Below are 23,234 nucleotides of genomic sequence, written 5' to 3'. Positions count from 1 at the left end.
TGTTTGTTATGTGTTTCTTTAAAGTGTTTTTAATTAATAAATCATGATTTTTGGCAATCTGTATTTTGCCAATGTCCCATCTTACCCCACCCTATTATTTATGATTTGGTTTAAATGATATACGCAAGATATTTAATGTATAAGAATTTTAAATTAATATATCAAGTTAAAAAGGATCTAAAAGGCCACTAATTTGCCAAGCAAAAGTAAACAAAGTTTAGAAACTTGTAGCAACTTCGCTTAAATAACCAGAAACGCGGTAACATGATGACAGCGTGCACTGTCTTTTCAATTAAAATCATTACGACACGAAAGTAAACACAACGAGCGTTGCAAATTATTAATAGAGATGTTAAGTGCGCAGACACCAAAGCTTTGCAAGGCAGCAAATTGAAGATATAAGTTATTTTGTTTGATCGCTTTTATTCAGGAATTAAGACAAGTATGAAAAACCCGAACGTTAAAGGTTTAATCGCAGCACCGTTTACCCCAATGAAAGAAAATGGGTAGGCAAATGTTTTAATTTAATACTATTTGATACTTGAAATTTTACAATTAAATTTCTTAAAAGTTGTTATTTAGTGATCTGAATCTTTCTGTTTTGAACGACTACGTGGATCTGTTGGTTAAACAAGGTGTATACAATGTGTACGGTAAGCTACGAACTCAACTTATTTCATTAAAGATTAAATTGCAGTAAACTTAAATTTTGAATTCAGTAAACGGTACAACCGGTGAAGGCTTGAGCATAAATAAAGAAGAAAGAAAACTTGCTGCAGAAAAATGGATTCAGGCTGGAAAGGGAAAGTAAGCTATCGATGTACATTTATAAATAGGGTTCATGTTGTATGTTTTTCTATATATTACCAATGTCAAAGTTAAGAAAGCAGTGCAATAAGGGATGTTTAAACACTGGTGCCTTAATTCTGCAGATTAAGATGCATTATTGTACAAGTTGGGACTTGCAATCTCTCTGATACAAAAGAATTGGTAAGTTTTTTTTACATACATGTTTACACCATTTTATTTTAAAACTACGTCACACATTTGGCTTTGTGCTAGTCACTTTCCGGTGTGTACAAATAAAATGATTGGTTGGCACAATAGTTAACACAAAGTTGCATAGAAACTTTCATTCCTTGTTGATTTACCTAGACACCTGTTGGATTTGGTTAAAAAAAGCGTTTGCAATATAACGTGCTGTTTTCATCTACAGTTAGGTAGAAAAGTAACTTGAATATGAACATGATACAGTCGTATTGACTTTGTTAGGACTTTTAATTGTTTCGTCTTTTTGATATATACTGAACTACGGCGTACTATAGAAATATCTCTAGTTGGCCGTAATCAAACCTATATATCATATCGTTTTTTTCACGATGCTTGAATTGTTGTACAGCGTTTAGTCCGTTCTCCGTAATATGTATGCGCCTTGGGCAGTTTTCTGTTTTACCAAGGCGCTTGCTTATTGCCGTATTGTTTGTGCGAGCCACTTCTCATAAACTATCTCCAATTAGCAGTACCTGTGTGATTAAATTCCGAATAGATCTTCCATACACTACATTAAATTTTCTTGTTTTTATGTCAATATATTATAAGCCTACATTACCCCTGAGGTACGAACTATTTAGTCATAAACAACAAGTTCGGCCAAAAACGAATGATTTATGTTATTAGCACTCTACAACTAATTGCAGTTAACCTACCGGCTGTGGCAGCATTGTCTTTACCACGTGAAATTAATCTACGATATTGGATTGGTGATTTAAACTCGAAAGCTACAACATTTTGGTAGTTTTAGTATAATTTAGCGAGCATTTCAAATTAGCATCTTATTATTATGATTCTATATAAAAAATTTTATTCGTTCAACACCGAATTTTATTACTTTTACCAACAATGACCGCCTTTGCCGAGCACTTTGTTAGACCGTGAGAATACTGAGACAATTGCATCGTCATTCTTACTTATAATAACTTTATTTTGTCTTCTACTGTGCAGGCAAAACATGCTGCATCAGCCGGAGCTGACGTCATAGCAACCTTGCCACCCTTTTTCTTTGTACCAAAAACCTTGGATGTGTTGGTGGATTATCTTGCAGAGGTGGCCAACCAAATTGCGGACGTGCCGCTGATGTATTATCATATACCTGAAATTACTGGTGTTAACTGTGAGTAACTTGAATATAATCACACACTGTTTGTGCTTTTTACTGGGACTAAAAAGGAAATCTTAACAAGACTTATATATTTACCCTGGCTGCAACAGGCGCGTAAACTTTTAAAGTTGTATCCTATCGCGATTGCGTATTTGCGATCACCTAAACTAAATGCAACCCAGCGATATACCCTTACACACATTGTGACACATATATATATCTAAACTACCTTTTATGTTTATCTGTGTTGTAGTGGATATGGAAAAGCTGATTCAATTGGCTGAAAAAAGGATTCCAAATTTCGGAGGAATAAAGTTTAGTTCTGGTAAGCTTCCTGAGTTTGGAAGATGTTGCGCAAAATATGGAGATCAACTTGCTCTATGCTATGGAAAGGATGAGGTTCGTTGGTTATGGTAGTGTATATGCTTGTATATATTATGACTGAGATACCCACACCGAATTTCGAAGATGTCGCGCTAATCAGACACAACATGAGAATTTCCAGCTTGATAAGTGGTATTCTTAAAACCCCAATATATTCGCCAACGGGAAATAATAAAAGTTGATTTAAATATCGTTGTGTGTATGAGTATACATGACGTAACGTAAGTTGGTACAAAACTACATATGAACGATAAAGTTGTTTACTTGCAAACTTAATTGCAAGCGGTCATGAGGATTGCAAATGTCAGTTACGTGACTCGCCAGCAAATGAGAATAATCAGAAGTGCTGGCGTAACACAATATACCATTTCAGCAAGTTGCGGCAGCTTACATGCTTGGTTGTAAAGCAGCGGTCGGCAGTACATACAATTACTGTGGAATACTGAACAACAAAATATATAATGCTTGCATGAATGGTGATTACAATGCTGCTGGAAAACTGCAGAACAAAGTCGCGCAGTTTATTGGTGTTCTGATTGATCATGGTAACTATTATATTATATTTATTTTATCAGATTATACGATATGTATTTTTAAACTCTATATTTTAAACCATTAAACAAGAAAGAAAAGCTGTGACAGATGCCAACGAAGAATAAAACTTGATTGGCAGAATAGCGATTCCAAACAAAATGCTTGTTTTTAAAACAAGTTTTATGCTTTTTGATTTTATGATTTAAGCAACATTTCGTGTCTCTTTTTCTACTTTTATTTTCTATACACACAAATATATAGCAAGGTGGGGTAAGTTGGGACAACCAGCAAGTTGGCACTCTTGTTTTAAATGTTCCTTTGATATTAAACAGACGAAACAGATGTTACAGTATTATTGGACAGCGGACGGGATGTTTAAAATCCTTGTTTATTCTGATTAATAAGTGAATTTATTATTAAGAAAATAATACGGAATAATATTAAACGCTTCAAAGTTCAATTTTTAAAATTCAGTATTTTGCCCCACTGCTACAGTTTTAACAGCTGTTGCCTAGGCTAAAGTATTTTATTCTAACAAGCATTGGTTTTGTTCGAACAATAATGGAAATGATCATCTTATTATTATGTAGACAAATACAAATTTTTGCCCGAGAATAACTTATTGAACCCACATCATGCAGGTAGACGTAATATTTATTTTGAAATGGCAGGTTTAGATGTCGCAGTTAACAAAGCTCTTATGACAAAATTGACTGGCCTTGAAATGGGACCCGCTCGATTACCACTCGGTGCGGTCTCCAAAGAGTCCATGGAAATAATAATTGAAGATTTGAAGAAAATCGACTTTTTCGAATGGGGGCAGTAATATTCCACATTGCGCAATGTTGTTAAATATGAAATATAAACACCGATGTTTAAACTGTTTTTCCCGAACTGTTGGCATTTTAACTTTTATGTTAACCATTGCCACTATTATACCATACCTAAACCAATTTAATTTGTTTATTTTCCCATGAAGAGCAACACAAACTGTTTTGGAACTCTTGTTGATACAAGCCCTTACTAATTAAACCATTTTTTTCTAATTATTGTAATTACATGACAATTTAAACAAGTATTGGATTTATTCATTCTTTATGTATTCGGAATTTCCACACAACATTTATAATCGTCTTAAAATTTAAAGAAAGAAACTAAATACAAGGACGGTTAAACAAACTTCACTGCTACTTTTTCACCAACACAAAATTCCAACATATGATACAAACAAATCAAATATGTTACGGCATGTAGGTGATTTGTACATAAATCGGAAATTTTAACTCCATTTACTTAACAACAGATCATAATTACTTTACAACCAGATTACATTGCCTCTTATCAAAATTATGATATATTTAAAGCCATTAGTGGAATAAGGTAAGGATCAAGCATCACCAGTGTAAGAATAAGGTCTTAAGACTGTTAGAATTACAGTGGGCCGTTTTTTAGATTGCAAGAACAGGATTTATAAGAAATACCTCAAAATATTTTACAAAATGCTGCACATTCTTCCTCTTTTATCAGTGGTCATCCATCTGATCTAAAAGGACATAAACAAGTAAAAATATTAGACTGGCACCATAGCACAGTTGGTTAGCGCGCCTGCCTCCAAACGGGTTCAAGGCTCGTCATTGCTACCAGAGTGCGTGTATGTGTCTTTTGGCAAACACTTAACAGCAATTGCTCCAATCCAGTGGTCACTAATGGGTTGTCTAAATTATCAGCCAAAAATAACAAAAAAGAAAAATCTCCCAAAAATGATTGAAATCATTTAAAACAAGGTGATACAATCTGCTAAAATGTTGTTTCTGAAATATTAATATTTGAAATATGTAACTTTATATTGGGCAGCAAATCTTGAAACTCACCAAAAAAATTACAAAATCTAGTTTTTTGGGATACTACGGCATGTTGCATGGCACCTACTTCCAATTCAAATCAAATTTACTTTAATATTAATTTAAATCTGTACCTAAAAAAGTTGGATTTTTTTAATTTTCAAAGGTATATAAAACATGTGAGTGATATGACTTACCATTGAAAGATTTTTCTCTGTATATGGAGGATACCTTGCAGCCACAAGCGACTCCAAGTTCTGACCACGATAGCTTATTGAGCGCTCATGTGTTAGAGCATCAAAGCTGTACTTTCCATGGTAAGCACCCATTCCACTGTTGCCTGCATGAAAGAACTTAACTCACTTAATTCTCAACAGCAGTTTCATTAGCTCAAAAGCTTGAAATCCTATTCAAAAATAAGCCTGACGTGTCCTCATAAAGTTTTGGTACTTACTATGATGAACAAAATGCTGTTTAATAAAAGCTTTTTTAATTTTAAGATTCTGTGTGAATATCAGCCAATTCAGTGTGTGGTGTAATTCTTTAAATACGATTTTGGTAGTTGCAAATATGAAAAAAAATATAATATGTCTTACCCACTCCACCAAAGGGTAGATTATACGCAGCTGCGTGCATTAATACATCATTTACTGTAGCACCACCACTTGAAGTGTTGGAGAGCAGTTTTTGAACAACCTGAAGAAAAATTGAATATACTTAACACATTTGAAATGATCGGTTTAACACTTAGGGAAAAAAAAGATTTAAAAAAAATCTGTTGACCGACTGCCACCTATTGGTCTCTAGCAACACAGGTTCTTGTGCTAGCGAAAAAAACAATCATTTAGACATTTGTTGTTTGGGAAAGTTGCTACAAAACTGTATTTCCACTAGAAAACTTTAATTTGTTTGCAATTAATGTTCTTACACAAAATATACCCAAAGGATTTAATAAAAAATGATTCCTGGGTAAATTACTACCTAACTAATTTTTTTTTTTAATTATTGACTTCAAAAAACAATTATGTCACATAAAACCAGATGGCGTCATATGTTGAAAGTTGTACAAGGCGATTTTACATTTGTGTGTGAACCCTTGTTGGACGATAATCACTTTCTGCCATTGGCAGTGTTTTATCGGCGGTGGTGTAAGTATTAAAATAAAGAGGTTTCAATTTGTTAACTTAGAAATTTAATAAATATTTCAGTCCTGACTTACACAAAGTAAAAACTCATTTTAAATCACCTTATCTGATTTTGCAAAGATGTAGAAGGCAAGTGGTTTATCGCTACCATTAATGATTTCTATTGCTTCGTCCTCTCCATTAACTGCAAGCACTGGTAGGATAGGACCAAAAATTTCTGAATCCATTATTGGGTCACCAATGTGTACATCTTTGTAAACTGTAGGTGCTGTAATAAATATGACATTAATGGGTTATAATAATAATTATAATTGTAAAACAAATCACAAAGCTGCAAATGAGGTAACTGGTTACTTACAACTTACACGAAATGCATGATGCTGCGAAAATGAATGTCGTGTAAGTTGGGGAAATAAGTCAATGACACGAGGGGTTGCTAATGGAGTTAGCGAGTGTGTGTTGCGGATCCAGGACAAACTCACACTGATCCCATGAACGACGTATAATGTAAAGTGTAACACCTTGTCTTGGAAATTTAATTGCTTGCGGATGTTTCAAGAGTGTATTATATTTTATTACACAATACAGTTTGCATTCTCTATTTTGCTGACACTAATGCTTTTAAAAACACACCCACAGCTTTCATGCTTCTGCGTTTTTTTCTCGAAGCCACTAGCGATAGTAATTGGTGGTGTGTCCTTTGGCAATACTTGAATACACTTACCAGACATTGCTCTAACTCAGTGGACACTGATAGGTTGTACAAATTGTTAGTCATACCAAGTAAAAATCACAGACAAAGACAGTTGCACATGGTATAACTCCTAAGCATGCAATGATAAAAAAGTAATAGAACTGAACACATTCTTATGCCCTCGCATGTTCTTTTCCTTAGCAACATCATTTTCTTAACAACATTAAAAATAAGCAGAAATGACACCCCAATGTTATGCCTATGCTGCGTTGTGAAGTGTCCTGGTGTTGTCACTCTGAATTGCTCAATGATCACAATATACATATACTGTATGTTTTTTTTTAATGTTACATTTTAAGATGATTAAACTTACCAATATAACGAGTTTTCTCATTCATGTCTCCCCCTACAACCAACTTTTCCTTAGACATCCCAAGAATAAGTTTTTCAATTCGTTGAAAGTTTCTTGCGTTTACAATTCGTGCCAAGTCGGGAGATTTCTGTGAATCCTCTCCATACATTTCTTTAATTGTGCTTCTGTAATTTTAAAAAATTTGAAATTATAAATGCTTTTCTCATTTTCTCTATTTTGTTTCCTAATTGTTTCAGACAACAAGTGCCTTTGAATATACAAAAGTTTTGCACTTACTTCAATTTATTAAGAAACTCTTCAAGCACATGTCCATGGCAGAGAACATAATCTGGTGCTGTACATGTTTGGCCCAAGTTCATGTACTTACCCCACGCCACTCTCTTTGCAACTGTATAAAAAGTGCTTTAGAAAGAAACATTTTTTAACAAAAATAACGGAATTTTCTTACTTAAAATCAGCTATAATTGTCTGCTCATATTTGTAATTTATTGTGTAACAATTGTTATCTATACTGCACGAATTGAAACACGAGCATTTAGTTGATTTGACCATGGCAAGCAACTTTCTGGTAATTCATGATCATTGAGATTAAGTTTCAAGGGTTGCAAGGAAACAAGAATTCATCCCAGACAGGACAATCTTTAGTAATTGCAAATGTGTTTTATGATATATATTTATAGAACTAATCCCCTAGACCCCACTTGCTTTCGGGGAGTTATGCTGCTCATTTAATGACCAAAATGGGAAAATAAAGTCCTTTTAGAATTATCGAACTCCAGTTAAATATAGGTATCCGGGTATGGCTAATTAAGAATGTAAGATATATATAATTAAAAAAGGATAAAAAAGGAAAGATAAAATAAGTTCATTTCATACGATACCCAGATCAAGGTTTGAATCTTTGTGAACATAAACAGGGGATTTTCCACCAAGTTCCAGTAAAACAGGCGTCAAATGTTCAGCAGCCGCCTTCATTATGATTTTACCAACCTGTTTGAGAACAGAGCTAAGAATTTAGCTTAAGTAGTAAAAAAATATCTTGAAGAGACTTGTTTGACCTTTACACACAGTGACAATAACATGCCACAAAGCTATCATTAAAGAAATACAAACAAACCACTCTATTTTTAATAGTTTTGGACTAACATAGTTTATTTTAAAATGAATACTAAAATCAATAAAAATTAAAGTATAATTATTGCCATTAGGAGTAGTGTTAGTGTAGGTCTGTAGGACTATAGAGAATGTGTTTTGTGCATATTAACTACTCTGCACTCACGTTAAAATGTTCTGTCAGTGTATGTTTCGTTGTAAATCCATTTTTTAATTAGGAAAAAACAACTGACGGGTAAGTTATATTGTAATTCCAGTAAACTATGTCTATTACTCTATTTTGATGTAAATTTTCCAAAAATGAAATTTTAAACAAATTACAGAAAAAATAAAACCATTTTATGAGTAACTCTGCTTCTTTGTTTCAAAACTTAGTTCTTACTCGCAAACGCTTTGCACCCTGATAAGTTCAGGGGTGAAAACGAAATTTAATCGTTGCGACATTGCTCCCTTGTTTGATGCAAAAACAGAGCTATGTTTGTATGTTGCGTAACATGATGTTGCACGTTTAGTCCGGGAATTTCGCGAAGCTTGAAACTAAAGCTACCAAAAGTAAAAGCCAGGTAGCAGGTACCTATTGGTTACAATTACAAGGCATGTTCATTACTGTAACTCAATCCTTATTATACATTATTCAGCGTGTAAATTGGTAGTATGTCGTAACAGACAATATGTTATTCAATTTGGCGAACAAACATAACTAAGATGCTAGCAGTAAACCTGTTGCGCAATCAGAGCTAAAATCCAAAATTTGTTCAAACACACATTCACGCCGATTTCCTAAATTTCTTGAGTATGCAGAGCGCACCTGCGTGCGTTGACTATGACGTCATTGGATATGTGCTGTGCCATAGGTATTTTTTTCTGCAAAATTCGCAACATAAACTTGACACTGCCTTTCTTACAGTGGCCTGTAAAATAAATGTAATTTGCCTGTCAACTTAAATATGTTCCAGAAGTAAAACTGTTTAATTTAACGATGTTTTCTTCAGCCAAGCAGAATGCTTGTTATGAAATAGCAGGGAGCCGCACATGGATTCATTGCATTGTAACAGCGAACGTTTGACATGTCATTTTTTTGACATAATAGTAATTTACATGTCCATTATTTATCCTACAAGTGCTTGAAAACAGATATTTGCCCTTTTACGTATACGATCAAGTAAAGTATGAATAGGTTTGCAATAAATAGTTTACTGTATGCGCGTGAAAGAAACATAATACTCTCCTGCTTTGGTGCTTGGTATGTGACCACTGGACAACTTAGGTGTTGGAAACTGGGTATGCTGCATACCATGTAAATACTTTAAAGTATGCGCTGAATTTGCGCATGCATGCACCACTGTTTACCACATAAGCGTTGTGTGTTTAAAGCAATGCTTCCTTGGTTTGGTAACATGTTGGTAGCCATTTTTAAAAATAAATGCTAATTAAAGTAACAATACACTACTTTAATTAGCATTTATTTACTACAATATTCACTGAATCCTTGTATAATATAAAATAGTTAAATGCACAGAAGACAAAAATACTCGTTTATAAAGTTATTATCAAACCACTCACCATGGACGAACCAGTGTATATTATCTTGTCAAACTTTTGTTGGAGCAAAAGCGTTGTTTCAGGAATTCCTCCAAGATATACTTTGAAGCATTCCTACAGAAAAGCAAAAATATCCAACAAAGGAAATTCTTAATTCTGTGGTTCTTGGGCAAGATATTCCTTTTCCTACTGACCATTAGCCTTACCAACTAGGCCAGTCTATTTTCAAGTTGTATAAATATTCTTTTTTAGAACAGCATTAATATATTGGAAACAGGAGTATAATTGCTGTACTTTTTATATTTTTAGAAGTTTTCACTTATAGGTATAAATGATTACTTTAAATATGTATGCCTCAATGCCCTTCATTATTTTGTGTGGCTTAAATTTTGTAGCTGATCAGAATGCGTTCCACCTACTCAGTCAATATTTTGTTGCACCTACTCATTCAATATTTACCCATTTTCAACATAAATTAAGTAAACATAATGTTCAAACAAAAACAAACAAGATGCAAGTGCTGGTTACAGGCACAGCAAAACAATAAACTTTCTCAACTTACAAGCAGTGGCACAGCAAGAAAAAAACAAGGGAGGGGGGTTGGAGGTTTTACTCAAAAACTTTTGTTTCAAAACCCAGGCGAACCTGGGTCCTAAACCCTAATACCCTGTCCAGTATTGATGTATTTGTATTGCTCAGACCTATGTAGTATTGTAGTTACCCGACAACAAGTAACATTTTGTACCTTATCTAAGTATTGTGGAATAAGTTTGGCAATCAAGTCAGCTGTAACAGGAGAAAGCTCCGATGGTTTGATGATTCCACAATTTCCTATTAAAATTAAATCACTTTTATAAATCTTATGAAAGGCTGTGTGCATCGGCCCAAAAATATTTTTATTTAAAACAAAAAAGCATGAAAAATAGAAAAAAACTACAATAATTATGGTAATGCAGCGAATTAATATTTGTACAGTCCGATAAAAAAATGATTTAAATTTAAAGGCATACTTGAGTTACGTAGGTACATAGTCCCCTACTGATTCACCTGAAACTATCACTGCAACCAGCTGATTGAAAAGAAGTTGAATAGGATAATTCCAAGCACCGATTAACAACACAACACCAAGTGGCTGTTTTTGTATATACACCGTGTCCATAAGTTGGGGGAATGTTTTAGATGGATAAGTTGGCTTGGACCAAGCATGAACATTGTTTATAGCATAAGTTGCTTCATTTTTTGCCACAATCACCTCCGTCATAAGTGTCTCAAACTTTGGCTGAGTTTTATAAATTTATTTTAAACCAACAATTTTTCCATGGCTAATTATTATTATGTATGAAAAAATGCGTTTATTACCAACGTTATGTCTGCCATGTAGCAAGACTTCAGCAGGGAATGTAAAGCAACAGTAAACACGGGAAAAAACATAAAGGGAAAGGAGAAAAAGCCAGTGTTTCTTTATCCAATAAGAGATGACTAAACCTCATAAAACAAAGAACTAGTCAAGATAATCGAGTAAAAAATAAATATTTAAAATAATAGAAAACAAATACGTATCCTATATATTAGCTGAATCAAACAAACATATTCCAGATAATTGAGTAAGCATACAGTATACTGTAAAAAAAATAATAAATTCATTTACACACCTTTCTAAGATCCTGTTGCAAGGCATCAACAATTGCATCTTCCTGTTCGTTTAATAAATCTATAAGCCGGTTCAGCTGCGCAATCCTCCATTCTATTGGCTGCGTTATACCAGTCTGGAATGCATGTCTGAAATAAAAAGTTGGTTTGACAAATAGGATACATTTGGTCTATTACTTTAGTTTCTGTACTATCCTGCTTGAAAGAGGCCCTGCTACCTCAAGGCAATATTCTATGGCCCAAAACGTGTTTGAGATTAAAAAAATGTATATATATATATAATATATATATACATTATATATATTAGTATCTGAAAAAAACACATTAATGTCAACCCCCTTTAGCATTTAGAGAACTATAAAATAATGCATTTTAAAAAATTATTTACACCTTAATACGTATATATATAAATGAATATATATATATATTTTTTTTTTGTTTAAAATATTATATATCATAAACCTAGGTTACAACAAAATACTAAACTCAAACATCACTATTGTGTTTCCTGACAAAACAAAAAGTATTTAGTATGATCATTGTTTCTAGGGGTTTATTACAAGGGAATGTATACTCATTGTACTCGTAATGTAAATAAAGACTGGGTTCGTTGGGTTGTACAACTAAGATTGCGATTACAATGTGCAAGAAGAAAAAACCTTGAAGAACACAGTATTTCAAGAAAAGTGGGAAAGCGTATTTTGTTTGTGAGTGTTATAAAATGGCCCAGTGTCTCATTTTTTGTGCAAATATTGCTGTCTGAAAGAAATACAACAACCATTGTAATAATCTATCCGTTTTCTATAAACAGTAGTTTTACACATTAAAACAACTCAATAAATAAACGGGAAATTATACCAAATGTGAAAAGGCATTTCTTACTGTGTGTAACTTTGTAGGTGATAAAATGCGAATTACTACGTTTGATTTCTACGTTACAGATTGTTGGGGGGTTAAAAGTAGGGGTTAGGGTTGGGGCTTGGGGTTTTCCCTAGCATAAAACAGAGCAAAAAACAAGATTATAAGGTGCTGTAACGTTCGTAATATGTCACTACTGTGACGTAACAAATGGCTATTGTGACGTAATATATTGTCAACCTTACGCAAGTCAGACGAATTACGGTGACGCAGCACATTTTTGCGCATTTTGAAAGTTAATTTTCGACACGAACCCCCGTTATTTTTTTGAAAAATTATACAGCGGGTATCAGGGAGACATAGGGAATATTTTAAGACCAAAATTTTCACTGGTCACCAGCGGCAGTATTACTGTAGACTTCAAATGTCGGTAATACACAACTATGACGTAATAATCTAGCTTTATTTCATGACGACTCACACGGAAAAATTAGGTGACGCAGCACGTTTTTGCAGATTTTTAATGCTAACTTTCTCTACGAACGCCCACAAATATACACTTGGTACTACAGAGCCCCAAGGAATCTTTTAAAACCTAAACATTCATTGGCCACCACATAAATTGGTAAAGAATCACCAAACATTTGGTAACATACGCAGATAGGCAAATGCATTTGTCTAATAATCTGATACATTTGTCAACACATGTTTACCTCGTGTTTGATACCAACGCTTTGGCAGGATCCATTCCTTTCTTTGTGTTATAAAATTACTCTACTAAAATAAACGATGCGGACTTGCTAAATATTTAGCTGCGATGACGGGATCGAAACGACTAACGTTGTGGAACTGGCTGCCTTTTTCTTACGCACTGTCATGCGATAATGACAATTATGACATGCAATTTTTAGATTTCTTTGAATTGCAGATTTAGATTTCTATAAATTGTAAATCAGTTTTCAAGCGCTGTTAAGCAAGTATGCGTTCAGAACCGAATTTTAATACAGTATTTAACAACAGTAACCGCCTTTGCCATACAGCAGTGTTTCTTTACCAAACATAAAAAAACAGACTCTTTGTTTATTATCATAAAAATTATCGATAGCAATAATAAACCTGGCTTTAAAGCACTTTCGCCCAGTTTTTATCATGAGAGGCAGTAGCACTATAAGACTAACAATAAAACAACTAATAGTTGAATACTGTAAATTGTTAATTTAAATTGAATAATTTTTTTATCACGTTGTTCCAATTCTCCAACGTTTTTCCTCCATCTCCACAAGTTGTCTTCGCTGTAAAATTGCCTTATTTTGTTGATTTATTCTTCGGATGCGAGCATCAACTTCTTGCTCATCGCGAAAAGAGCTTTTTCTCTTTTTATTTTCGAAAGTAGTCCGATTTTTGTGCGCTACATTACCAAGGCGTGATTTCATTGAAGTCGATTTCAGTAATGGGGGCGAACTTTCTTCTGAAGACTTCACTATAACTGAACTTCTTTGATTCTTTATTGAATCATCATCTGTTTTACCCTTTTCTCTATCCCAACCCACATGCGACATAATTATCATCTTTCCTTCACTGAAATGTTCTCGGTTGGCAGCATCCATGGTGTTGTGGTCTCCTTTCCTCTTTTTAGAATTGGATTTTTTTGTAAATGTGTTGTTTGCATCAGTTTTGACAGAATAAAGATCAGGCAATGTATTTGTTTCAAAAGATTGTTCTGGCATTGGTAACCCAAGACGGTCTTTAACAGGTCCTTTTGATCTCAAAACGTTTTTACTAATTTTTAGACCATTGTGTGTAGATTTGATGGTTGTAACAAAGCGGCGAGGTTCCGGTTGTGTTACCTCTGAAAAGAAATAAACTTTAAAAAACCCTGCATGTTAACAAAATATTTGTTAAGAATTCAAGATATTTACTACCTGGGTCCAATTTTTCATTTTCTTCTTTTATACTTTCCATATCACTGACTTCTTCAGCAATTTCAAAATCATTGAAATCTTGATCACTCATGTCTGAAAACGCTGTCTCTTCCATACAATCATCATTGGTGGTGGAAGATTTTTGAGACAAATTCTCGATAATCTGTCTTTTCTCTGTAATTGTTGAGTTTGGAGCAAATTGGACAACACTCCGGTTAGTTCGGCTTTTGTTTCTGTGAATGTTTTAATTTTAATTGGTAACTTATTTTTGTTGGGTTTATTTCAAAAAACAAATTGTAATTCTATGCTTGCAAATGGTTTTATGAGAAGTTGCTTTAGCAAATGATTTTCTAACTTAAACAATTTAAGCCTAATATCCAAATGTGGTCGACCAAATACAAATAGTAACCACTGTGTTAGACAAAACACAGTTAAATATATACTTACATTTTGTTATAAGGAATGCTTACTATTCACTACACTACATACCTCTTCGATGATACGCTGCTTCGTATCTTTCCTTGTGTGGCTGGTTTTTTAACAAACCCTTCACGTTCTTTTTTCTTTAGATGAACTGAAGATGAACAACCAAGAACATCTCTGCAATTAATAAGAGGAAGCTCAATAATAAGTTATTTAAATTTAATAATTTGAAATAATAAGCTGCAAAAGTAAACACTGATAATAAGTAAAACAGTGGAGCATAGCTCTTTTCATAGTTCTAATAAATAAGCACATTCTATTTAAAATGACTGACTAATCACCAATCATGCAGTGCAAATATATTAAAGCTTATGCTTAGTTTAAAACGCTTTGTCGGGACACATCTGAAATTATCTGAATTAATTAAACTAATCCGTAACTATATGGTTTTGAGTCAAAACATTTATTCTTAAAAAGTAGGCAAATATTATACATTGATTTGAGTCAAAATATAAAACAATAAAAAACATAGAATCTTTGATCCTTATGGCCACTAGGTGGATAACACTTTAATATAAAGTATCAGATTCATGGCAGTTATGGCACAAAAGTTCCAACCACAGCATACAATGTTCAAGCTCTGTGCTGCCACACATACTGAGGAGTCAGTTGTTGGGTTGTTTAGGCATGACACTTAAATGTTAATTGATCTAACCTATTGGTCACTAATCTGGCGTCCAGTCAGGGAGTCAGCTATACATACTAACTTACACATAGAAAAAATTCAGAATCACCAATGGTACGTGGCCTTTATTAATCTAATAAAAACCAAATGTTTACCTTGTAACAATAATCCTTCCAGGTGTATCCTTATTAAGTTGAACACCCAACGATGGTTGTGTGTTTGAAATGCTTGTAGATGATTCTTCTAATAAACTTGCTTTTACATAAATGTTTCCATTACCAACACGATCATTTGAATGTTTGTTACGACCTCGCCTTTTTAACTTTTCTCTCAGATCAGGAAACTTTTCAGGAGTGTTTCTCTTTTTATGCAAGTTCCTATGCTTCTGTGGTGAGCATGATCTGGGTCTTGTGAGGTGACATACTTTGTTTGTAGGACTGGTGAATAAAAAAAACAACTTTAGAATGTGTTAGACAATGGCCTACTTAATCTTAAGTAGGCCATGGTTAGACTATTTACATCAAATTACATGGAACTTTATGCTGTGAGATTATTGACATTAGTAAGCAAATAAAAGAAAATTATAAACTGCAAATTATAAACTTTTATTTCAGTTGAACCAACCTGGATGTGACTTCTGGTCGATTTGTCTCAAAATCTTTTCCAGAAGTTGATGTTGAAGTTCTTTCCTATTTAACAAAATCAAGTAACTTACTAAATATATTAGCTGTGGCTGTCTGCCTGTCGCAAATAACATATTGTAGAAAATGTTAAAAAAAACAGGTATTAATAAATGTTAACAATTTAAAACTACCTCATTATCGGAATCTGTAAGGAAACTGAGATCTGATGAATGAACACTGTCCTTGTCATCTTCAACATTAGCTAACAAAACAATGATTGGTGAAATTTTGTGCTTTATAAATATGGACTTACAGCATTTTTTTTATAATTATTTGCAACTGTTTGTATTATCATCAGAATTAAATTTGCCAAAAGGTAGTTTAGACCAAAAAATAAAAGAAAATAGTTTTTAAATGTTGATGTTACAGTTTTGTTGCAATCAGTATTCAACGGTCAACCCATCATTTTTATTTTTTTGCAAAATACTAAAATACTCAAGTTTGTATATCTTAACCAGGCTGATTATTAGAGGTAGAACTATATATGCAGCCCACGTAAAAAAGAATACATTTAATAAATAAATATTCTCAAAAATGTATTTTGAAAACCTTATCAATTAAAAAAAAACAGCATATTTCAGCACAGCAGTAAGCACAATTTATCAATAATTATTTAAAACATTGAAACATACCTGTCTGCTTATACTTTGAGCAGTTCTCTTTTCTCGGTTTTATATTATTGTTCTCGATTGTACTGAAAATATAAAATTTTATTAATTTTCGTAAAACCTGTTCGAAACAATTTGACATCAATCAAAAAAATTTTTTTCATGTTTTAAACCTAAACCTTGACTGTTTAATTTTACCCAGACTTTATAGTTTTCATTGCAATAACTCTTTAAAAAAACAGATCTATACAAGAATTAAAAATCAATTGGTAAAAGAATATTTGGACTGGAAAAAAACAAGTATATAAAAAGTATAATATATATAGGATAATATGTATGTACATGAATTTTATATTAATTTAATTGACAGTTAATGTATTACCAACAATACCAACATGATTGTTCACCCACTAACAATAAACAAGAATGCCAAAAAAATTACCTTTCCAATTTTTTTTCTCTTTGAAATGAATCTTTCTCTTCTATGTTACCATCGCATTTGGGATTTGTTGAGTCTAATTTCTATTAATGGTGATAGTAACATAATCATATAAAATTATGCTAAATGACTTGTACCATGATTTGATTTACAATTTTTTAGTGAAACTGAGTAGAGTTCAGGAAAGTCAAAAAACAGCAAAATAAAACATTTATATGCAGTGTTAGTGTATACTGTATTCTGTATAACATATAACAAGCATAAAGTAAACACAATTCACAAAAAATAATTCTCTGAAACAATTTTGTTTACATTAAAAAGGGTATTTATGTACCTTCTTGTTTTGCAACTCTTCTCTGACTTTAACTTTATCCTTTTTTTTCCTTTGTTTAATAGTTTTCTTTGTTTTATTCTTATTTTGTAGCTTTTTATTCGAAGTTTCATTACCACCATCCAGAAATTGATCAATGGCATTTAAAATATCATCTTCCTCAGTTTTAGAAACTTCTTCATAAGATCTTAAAAAATTTAAAAAAAAAGTTTAATATACACATTACACAATACTTAATTGCTTAACCTTACTGTTTAAAAACATATTACGTTAAAAGCAAGGATTCACAACATCAATTTCTTTCTGCACACGCTTTTTAAATTGGACAACATTTTGTGTCAAATTGTTTCGAGTAACATTGTTTTGATTGTAAATGCCCTTTATGTCGAAACAATGCTTCTCTTTACTTATACATATCGCGGATGGACATCATGCGTACATTTTAGAGAGAAAAGACAAGTGTTTCTTTATCAACGATCATGAGCAGACAAAAGTTTATTCCTACAAAATTGTATATGAATACATGGATTTTAACAAAGAATAAACAATAAAAATTTATGTGTGTGTGGTTTGACACTAATCAATTAAACAAACATGCAATTATTAAAAATACCTTCTGCTGTTACTACTGGAGCTGGAACAGTCACTCCCAGATTCTTCACTGTTTGAATCTTGGTCATCATTACTCTCATTCGAACATATTATATTTTGAATTTCTTCTTCAGCAGCTGAAATAAAAATGTTCAGAAAATAAACCATTTAAAATGTTACTACTTAAGTTTTGGTTGGTAATTAAATACACTTTGCTACTCACACATCCTAAGGTGGGCCACAGAAAATTGTGAAAATAATTTTTTTAGTCAACTTATTATCTAGATTTTGGCTCTTATGTTTTTGACCAATCAACTTCATAGCGCAAAATTTTTAAAAAGGCAATATGGTTTGGGGTAAATGATTATATAATTATATATTATTTTAAACTTTAAAATTATATTTTCTAAACTATAAGATCATATTTTTTTAATTAACTTGTTATAAAAAAGAAAACGTTGTGGGAGGAATGAGAGGAAATATCGAGACATGTTAAAAAAACTCTTGAGTGCCAGTTTTATTAACATATTATTTGATTGTTGAAAATGAAATAAAAATTAACAAAACAATTTATTGAAATGTTGTACCAGTATTAGGATCTGGAGTTAAATTAATAAGGTTGCTGCTTTTGGGTGGCTGTAGTTTGTTGAACAATTCATCACCTTCAACTTTCTGTACAAGAAACAAAAATAACATTAACTTCTACTTAATCCACGATAAACCATTCCTCATATATCAAATATTTTGAATAAAAAAACTTGAAAGCGTTTATAAAATGAGACAATAAGTAAATTTAAAAAAAACTTTTTTAATCCTTAATATTAAAAATTTAAATTGACTGATAATCTCCCTAGAAATACTTCTTACCGATTTTTTAATCCCAATAGTAGCAAGAGCAGCCTGACGCAGTGCTAACAACTCTGAATCCTGCAAGCATTGAACATGCAAGGGCAAAAATTATAAATTGATCATTAGAAATATGCTTGGTAATCCAGCCATAATACGCTTGGGTGCTATTAAATAAGGCATAAAAAATTACATTTATACAACATGAAAAATATATATTCATACAATTTCATCTTGTAATTTTTAAACATTGTATATATACCATGTGGTTTAAACATTATATTTAAAATCCCTAACTTTGATGAGTATATGTAAATAATATGTATGTGTTTTTTTTTATTTTAAGGCATTAAAAAGCAGCGAGCAATGTGTGCATACAGTGTTTTACACAATGTAAAAAAAATAACAAATATACAATGTGGTTGCAGGGTCCAGCCCCCCCTGTAATCCTCCAACAAACTGAATATAATTAAACAAGACTAGTTTAAGTAATATTATGTTCATAGAACTTTATGCATTCATATGGTTTGTGAGAGTTTTAAATATTTATAGGCGTATGTAATTCAAATCAAAGTTCAGGCTGAAAACCTGTTGTGTTTAATATTAACTTATGTGCGTTGTTCAGACTGCAGAGTATGGCAGGTGCACGCGCGATTTTTTTACAGACTTTCGGGTATGCACGCCACAATTTGTCCTACGCACGCCAATTAATTAAACAAAGAAAAAAATACGTATTAAATTAGGTAAGATTTCCTAACGTGGCTTGAAAATGTACATGCTGTGCACGCAGATTTTTAATGATAGCACGCGCGAACGCGAAAAATAACCGTCTTGCACGCGCGAGATCTCGTCAGGAACTGCCATACTTTGCAGACTGGTGCGTTGTTCAATCTGGGCAAGTATTGTAAACTTGGACTTTTACTTTAAAATACAAACGTAGAAACACAAGTTTACGTTTTAAACGTTATTTTTTAACCGACAAATACAAAATATATGCAGTATAATGAAACACAAGAATCATGTGTAATTTACCCCTATATCATCCATCGTTGCATCAGTTATAACCAATATGTGTTTGTGTATCAAAAATTCGGAAAGGATAAAGAAATGCTGCACTGCAGTACACCGACTATAGTTGTACTGTTTCTGAAGATCTTATTCTTTCCTATTTATCGCACAATTTACTTTTGGCTTCAACAATTTTTATTGAGTGACGCAGATTTCAGCACGAAGTTGTTATTCAAATTTAACAAGAGAGCTAAGGACTAGGTTGATTAATGCAGAGTCGTAAAAACACCGAGTAGTCCAACTGCCGTCTGTGTGTTTTCAAAATAGAGCAAAAGCGGTGACTTTCGCAATAAATTTAAACGAACTTGTTGAGTTTTATTTGCTATTTCTTTTTGTGGAAAGGCGTAAAACAGCTTCTATTTACATTACCAAACATTTTTTTGAAAAAACATATAAATTTACCCCCATTAAATGACTAAAATGTCACAAATCAACCGCTTCTAATTCCATTTTTTGACTTTTTTTGATACAGAAAACAAATAACACTTGTTTTTTACACTTTTTAACCTTTAAATTTGTTTTTGGACTCAAGTTTTTCTCTAATTTACCGAAAAACATGCATTTTCCCTATACCTACTGTGTTATTTTGGACCCAAATTGCCGTTCAATTCGTCTTTTACGTAACAATGGGTTGGACTACTCGGTATTTCCATGGCTCTGGATTAATGCAGAGCCACATGCCCCGCCGGGCGTGTTTTAGTAGGACCCAGAGCCATAGAAATACCGAGTAGTTAAAGGTTGAAAAATGTAAAAATCATGTGTTATTTGTTTTCTGTGTCAAAAAAAGTCAAAAAATAGAATTAGAAGCGGTTGATTTGCGACATTTTAGTCATTTAATGCGGCTAAATTTATATATTTTTTCCAAAAAATGTTTGGTAAGGTGAATAGAAGCTGTTTTACACCTTCCCACAGAAGGAAAACACAAACAAAACGTAACAAGTTTGCTTAAACCCATTGCCAAAGTCACTACTTTTGCTCTATTTTGGACACACAAAGACGGCAGTTGGACTACTCGGTGTTTATACGACTCTGGATTAATGGCCCGCCTGGCGCATTGTGCTTATAAACCTAGCTTTTTCGTCGAACGTTTGTTCTCGTTGTTGTATATTGCTACGCTTCTTTTGTACACATCTTATTTTAAATTCTCCCACTTACTTGTAGCGGTTGAGTGTGCTTCAAGCATAGATCACAGATATAGTACAGTGGGGGAAGATGGGACGCACACAGGCTATTGCTCAGTATTTCCCAAATGATGACATATTTGTGTGATATACTTTTTGGCGCCATTGCGCATGCGCAGTAGATAGGAACAAATACAATATGAGCTCTAATATATACCTACCAGCTGAAAAACGTTAAAAAATATTACTAAACAAATTTTGCAGCGTTTCAAGTTATATTATTTCTACCATCTGTACTGTTGGTCTTGCTATATGCTGTGCCGATAAAGGTAATGAAACAAACAAATCACTTTATTGTTACACTTGTCTCTTTTAGTATTGACCATTTTTTAGTGGGAAAGCGTAAAACAGCTTCTACTTACCTTACCAATCATTTTATGGAAAAAATATATGGATTTACCAGCCCTAAATGACTAAAATATCACAAATCAACCGCTTCAAATTGTTCTTTTAGACTTTTTTGATACAGAAAACAAATAACACATGTTTTTTTTACAATTTTTAACCTTTAAATTTGTTTTTACTTGTCTCTTTTAGTATTGACCATTTTTTAGTGGGAAAGCGTAAAACAGCTTCTACTTACCTTACCAATCATTTTATGGAAAAAATATATGGATCTACCAGCCCTAAATGACTAAAATATCACAAATCAACCGCTTCAAATTGTTCTTTTAGACTTTTTTGATACAGAAAACAAATAACACATGTTTTTTTTACAATTTTTAACCTTTAAATTTGTTTTTAGGTCAAAGTTTTCCTGTAATTTACTGAAAAACATGCATTTTTCATATACCCACTGCGTTATTTTGGACACAGATTGCCGTTCAATTTATCTTTTATATTGCAATGAGTTGGACTACTAGAGAAAATCGTGTGACGTAATAAGCATTATGACGTCAAACGTTTAGAGCAGCGCTTTGCATGCAACACGGTAAAATATTGTTCAATGCGAGAATAAGCAATCTGATATAATATAGTAGGATGGGGGAAGATAGCAGGGACTAGCCTTAATCCCATTCCTTCTGGGTTAAAGGCAGGCGCACTAACCTCTTTGCTACGGCATCGGTGTCGTAATCTATTTGTTCCCATTGATATATTTTTACCGGGCGCATGCGCAGCAGGTCAGAACAAACACATTGACCAGCACCCGGTCCAAATTTATTACGACTCTCTGCTAAAAACGTTCCAGACCTGACTTTTACACGTTAAAACTTCAGTTTTTGATTTGAAGTCATCAAAACTGTGACTTGGTATGTTATTTGTAGCCACTAGCATGTTATTTTTATTGTTATTTGTATTCACTAGCATGTTATTCTAATCGAAATCAAAAATATTTTTTGAGTGACGCAGATTTCGGCACGAAGTTGTTATTCAAATTTAGAGCTGAGGACTAACAAAAATAATTTCAAAAAAATATAAAGTAATATTTTTCCCGGAACTTTTTTCAGTCCGTACGTGTTCATTAGAGCTTTATTGTATTTGTTCCGACCGACTACGCATACGCAGAATCGTCTCAGCGCATGCGCAATAGCGCCCGGTACAAATATATCAATCGGAACAAATATATCACGACAACGGTCTAGTACCTACCAATATTTATATGTTTAAGTACGTAATAACATCACGGCAACATCTGTATTTACAACACTCTCTACAAACACTAACTTGAATACTTACTAATGTATTCACTATATTACCCCATGTTAACCTTTCCGGCCTAACACACACTTTTATTCTTTCTTTTTAACCCAAAACCCTCTAGCTATCTTTTCTATGTCTAACCACATAATATTGTGCTTTGAAGTTTTCCTTTATAAATAACTAGAATGTCACACAGCACTATTTTTCCATTGTTGCACTTTATACTTTGATTTATTTGAAATTGACCACTGTGAAACACCATAACTCCTAATTTTTTACTTTTGTATCATTTGCATGTTCCGACCTTTACTTTATTGCAGCATGTACATTCACTTTCACCATAATTTGTTGCACATTATTTCAGTGTTCAACACAGACATGAGTACTATTACTTGGCAAGCCGTTGGCACACTTGTGTGTTTTGTTTGTTTAATTTTCCAATTATCCTTGTGTCGGCCCTAATAGAACTCTGTCCATCAAGCTACTATTGTAGCTCACATCATTATTGTTATATAACACATATA

At 32.9% G+C, this 23,234-nt stretch overlaps 3 protein-coding genes across 3 annotated transcripts; 1 reads left to right on the top strand and 2 right to left on the bottom strand.

Moving 5' to 3' along the window:
• The first annotated feature begins 260 nt into the window (after positions 1-260).
• LOC149726856 (N-acetylneuraminate lyase-like) lies at positions 261-4,152 on the top strand. The gene is made up of 8 exons (XM_089890256.1): positions 261-506; positions 583-653; positions 720-807; positions 933-990; positions 2,002-2,170; positions 2,412-2,557; positions 2,916-3,087; positions 3,748-4,152. The coding sequence occupies exons 1-8, from the start codon at positions 445-447 to the stop codon at positions 3,900-3,902; spliced, it is 921 nt and encodes a 306-aa protein (XP_089746382.1). The 5' UTR covers positions 261-444; the 3' UTR covers positions 3,903-4,152.
• On the bottom strand, positions 4,149-13,219 carry LOC149726855 (aldehyde dehydrogenase, dimeric NADP-preferring-like). Its single transcript, XM_089890254.1, has 12 exons — positions 13,006-13,219; positions 11,437-11,563; positions 10,832-11,063; positions 10,530-10,615; positions 9,806-9,898; positions 8,011-8,119; positions 7,406-7,517; positions 7,130-7,293; positions 6,164-6,330; positions 5,514-5,613; positions 5,115-5,257; positions 4,149-4,619 (listed from the first exon to the last, which is right to left on the bottom strand). Exons 1-12 carry the CDS (start codon positions 13,038-13,040, stop codon positions 4,569-4,571), a joined length of 1,419 nt encoding a protein of 472 aa, XP_089746380.1. The 5' UTR covers positions 13,041-13,219; the 3' UTR covers positions 4,149-4,568.
• A 137-nt stretch (positions 13,220-13,356) lies between these two features.
• Positions 13,357-20,097, bottom strand: LOC149726854 (uncharacterized). Its single transcript, XM_089890252.1, has 13 exons — positions 19,853-20,097; positions 18,842-18,901; positions 18,562-18,646; positions 17,997-18,111; positions 17,387-17,570; positions 17,056-17,135; positions 16,638-16,699; positions 16,137-16,207; positions 15,947-16,011; positions 15,478-15,759; positions 14,704-14,814; positions 14,215-14,447; positions 13,357-14,141 (listed from the first exon to the last, which is right to left on the bottom strand). Exons 1-13 carry the CDS (start codon positions 19,865-19,867, stop codon positions 13,531-13,533), a joined length of 1,974 nt encoding a protein of 657 aa, XP_089746378.1. The 5' UTR covers positions 19,868-20,097; the 3' UTR covers positions 13,357-13,530.
• Positions 20,098-23,234: the final 3,137 nt, after the last annotated feature.

The sequence above is a fragment of the Ciona robusta genome, chromosome 12 (genome assembly GCF_009617815.1).
Source record: "Ciona robusta chromosome 12, ASM961781v2".
NCBI classification, from domain to species: domain Eukaryota; kingdom Metazoa; phylum Chordata; class Ascidiacea; order Phlebobranchia; family Cionidae; genus Ciona; species Ciona robusta.
The sequence above is the reverse complement of the archived record's forward strand: the minus strand, read 5'-3'. Positions and strand labels throughout refer to the sequence as shown.

What these genes read in the sequence shown, in the direction of transcription:
- LOC149726854 (XM_089890252.1), bottom strand. An exon ending in AACTCCAGATCCTAATACTG is followed by an intron (nt 18,112 to 18,561) that starts GTACAACATTTC and finishes TTTTTATTTCAG; the next exon opens with CTGCTGAAGAAGAAATTCAA. An exon ending in TTACAGATTCCGATAATGAG is followed by an intron (nt 16,012 to 16,136) that starts GTAGTTTTAAAT and finishes TTTGTTAAATAG; the next exon opens with GAAAGAACTTCAACATCAAC.
- LOC149726855 (XM_089890254.1), bottom strand. Translation starts at nt 13,040, where the DNA reads ATGGATCCTGCCAAAGCGTTGGTATCAAACACGAG. An exon ending in TGCAACAGGATCTTAGAAAG is followed by an intron (nt 11,064 to 11,436) that starts GTGTGTAAATGA and finishes TATAAAACTCAG; the next exon opens with CCAAAGTTTGAGACACTTAT. An exon ending in TTCCACAATACTTAGATAAG is followed by an intron (nt 9,899 to 10,529) that starts GTACAAAATGTT and finishes GCTTTTCTGTAG; the next exon opens with GAATGCTTCAAAGTATATCT.
- LOC149726856 (XM_089890256.1), top strand. Translation starts at nt 445, where the DNA reads ATGAAAAACCCGAACGTTAAAGGTTTAATCGCAGCACCGTTTACCCCA. An exon ending in ACCCCAATGAAAGAAAATGG is followed by an intron (nt 507 to 582) that starts GTAGGCAAATGT and finishes GTTGTTATTTAG; the next exon opens with TGATCTGAATCTTTCTGTTT. An exon ending in AGGTGTATACAATGTGTACG is followed by an intron (nt 654 to 719) that starts GTAAGCTACGAA and finishes TTTTGAATTCAG; the next exon opens with TAAACGGTACAACCGGTGAA.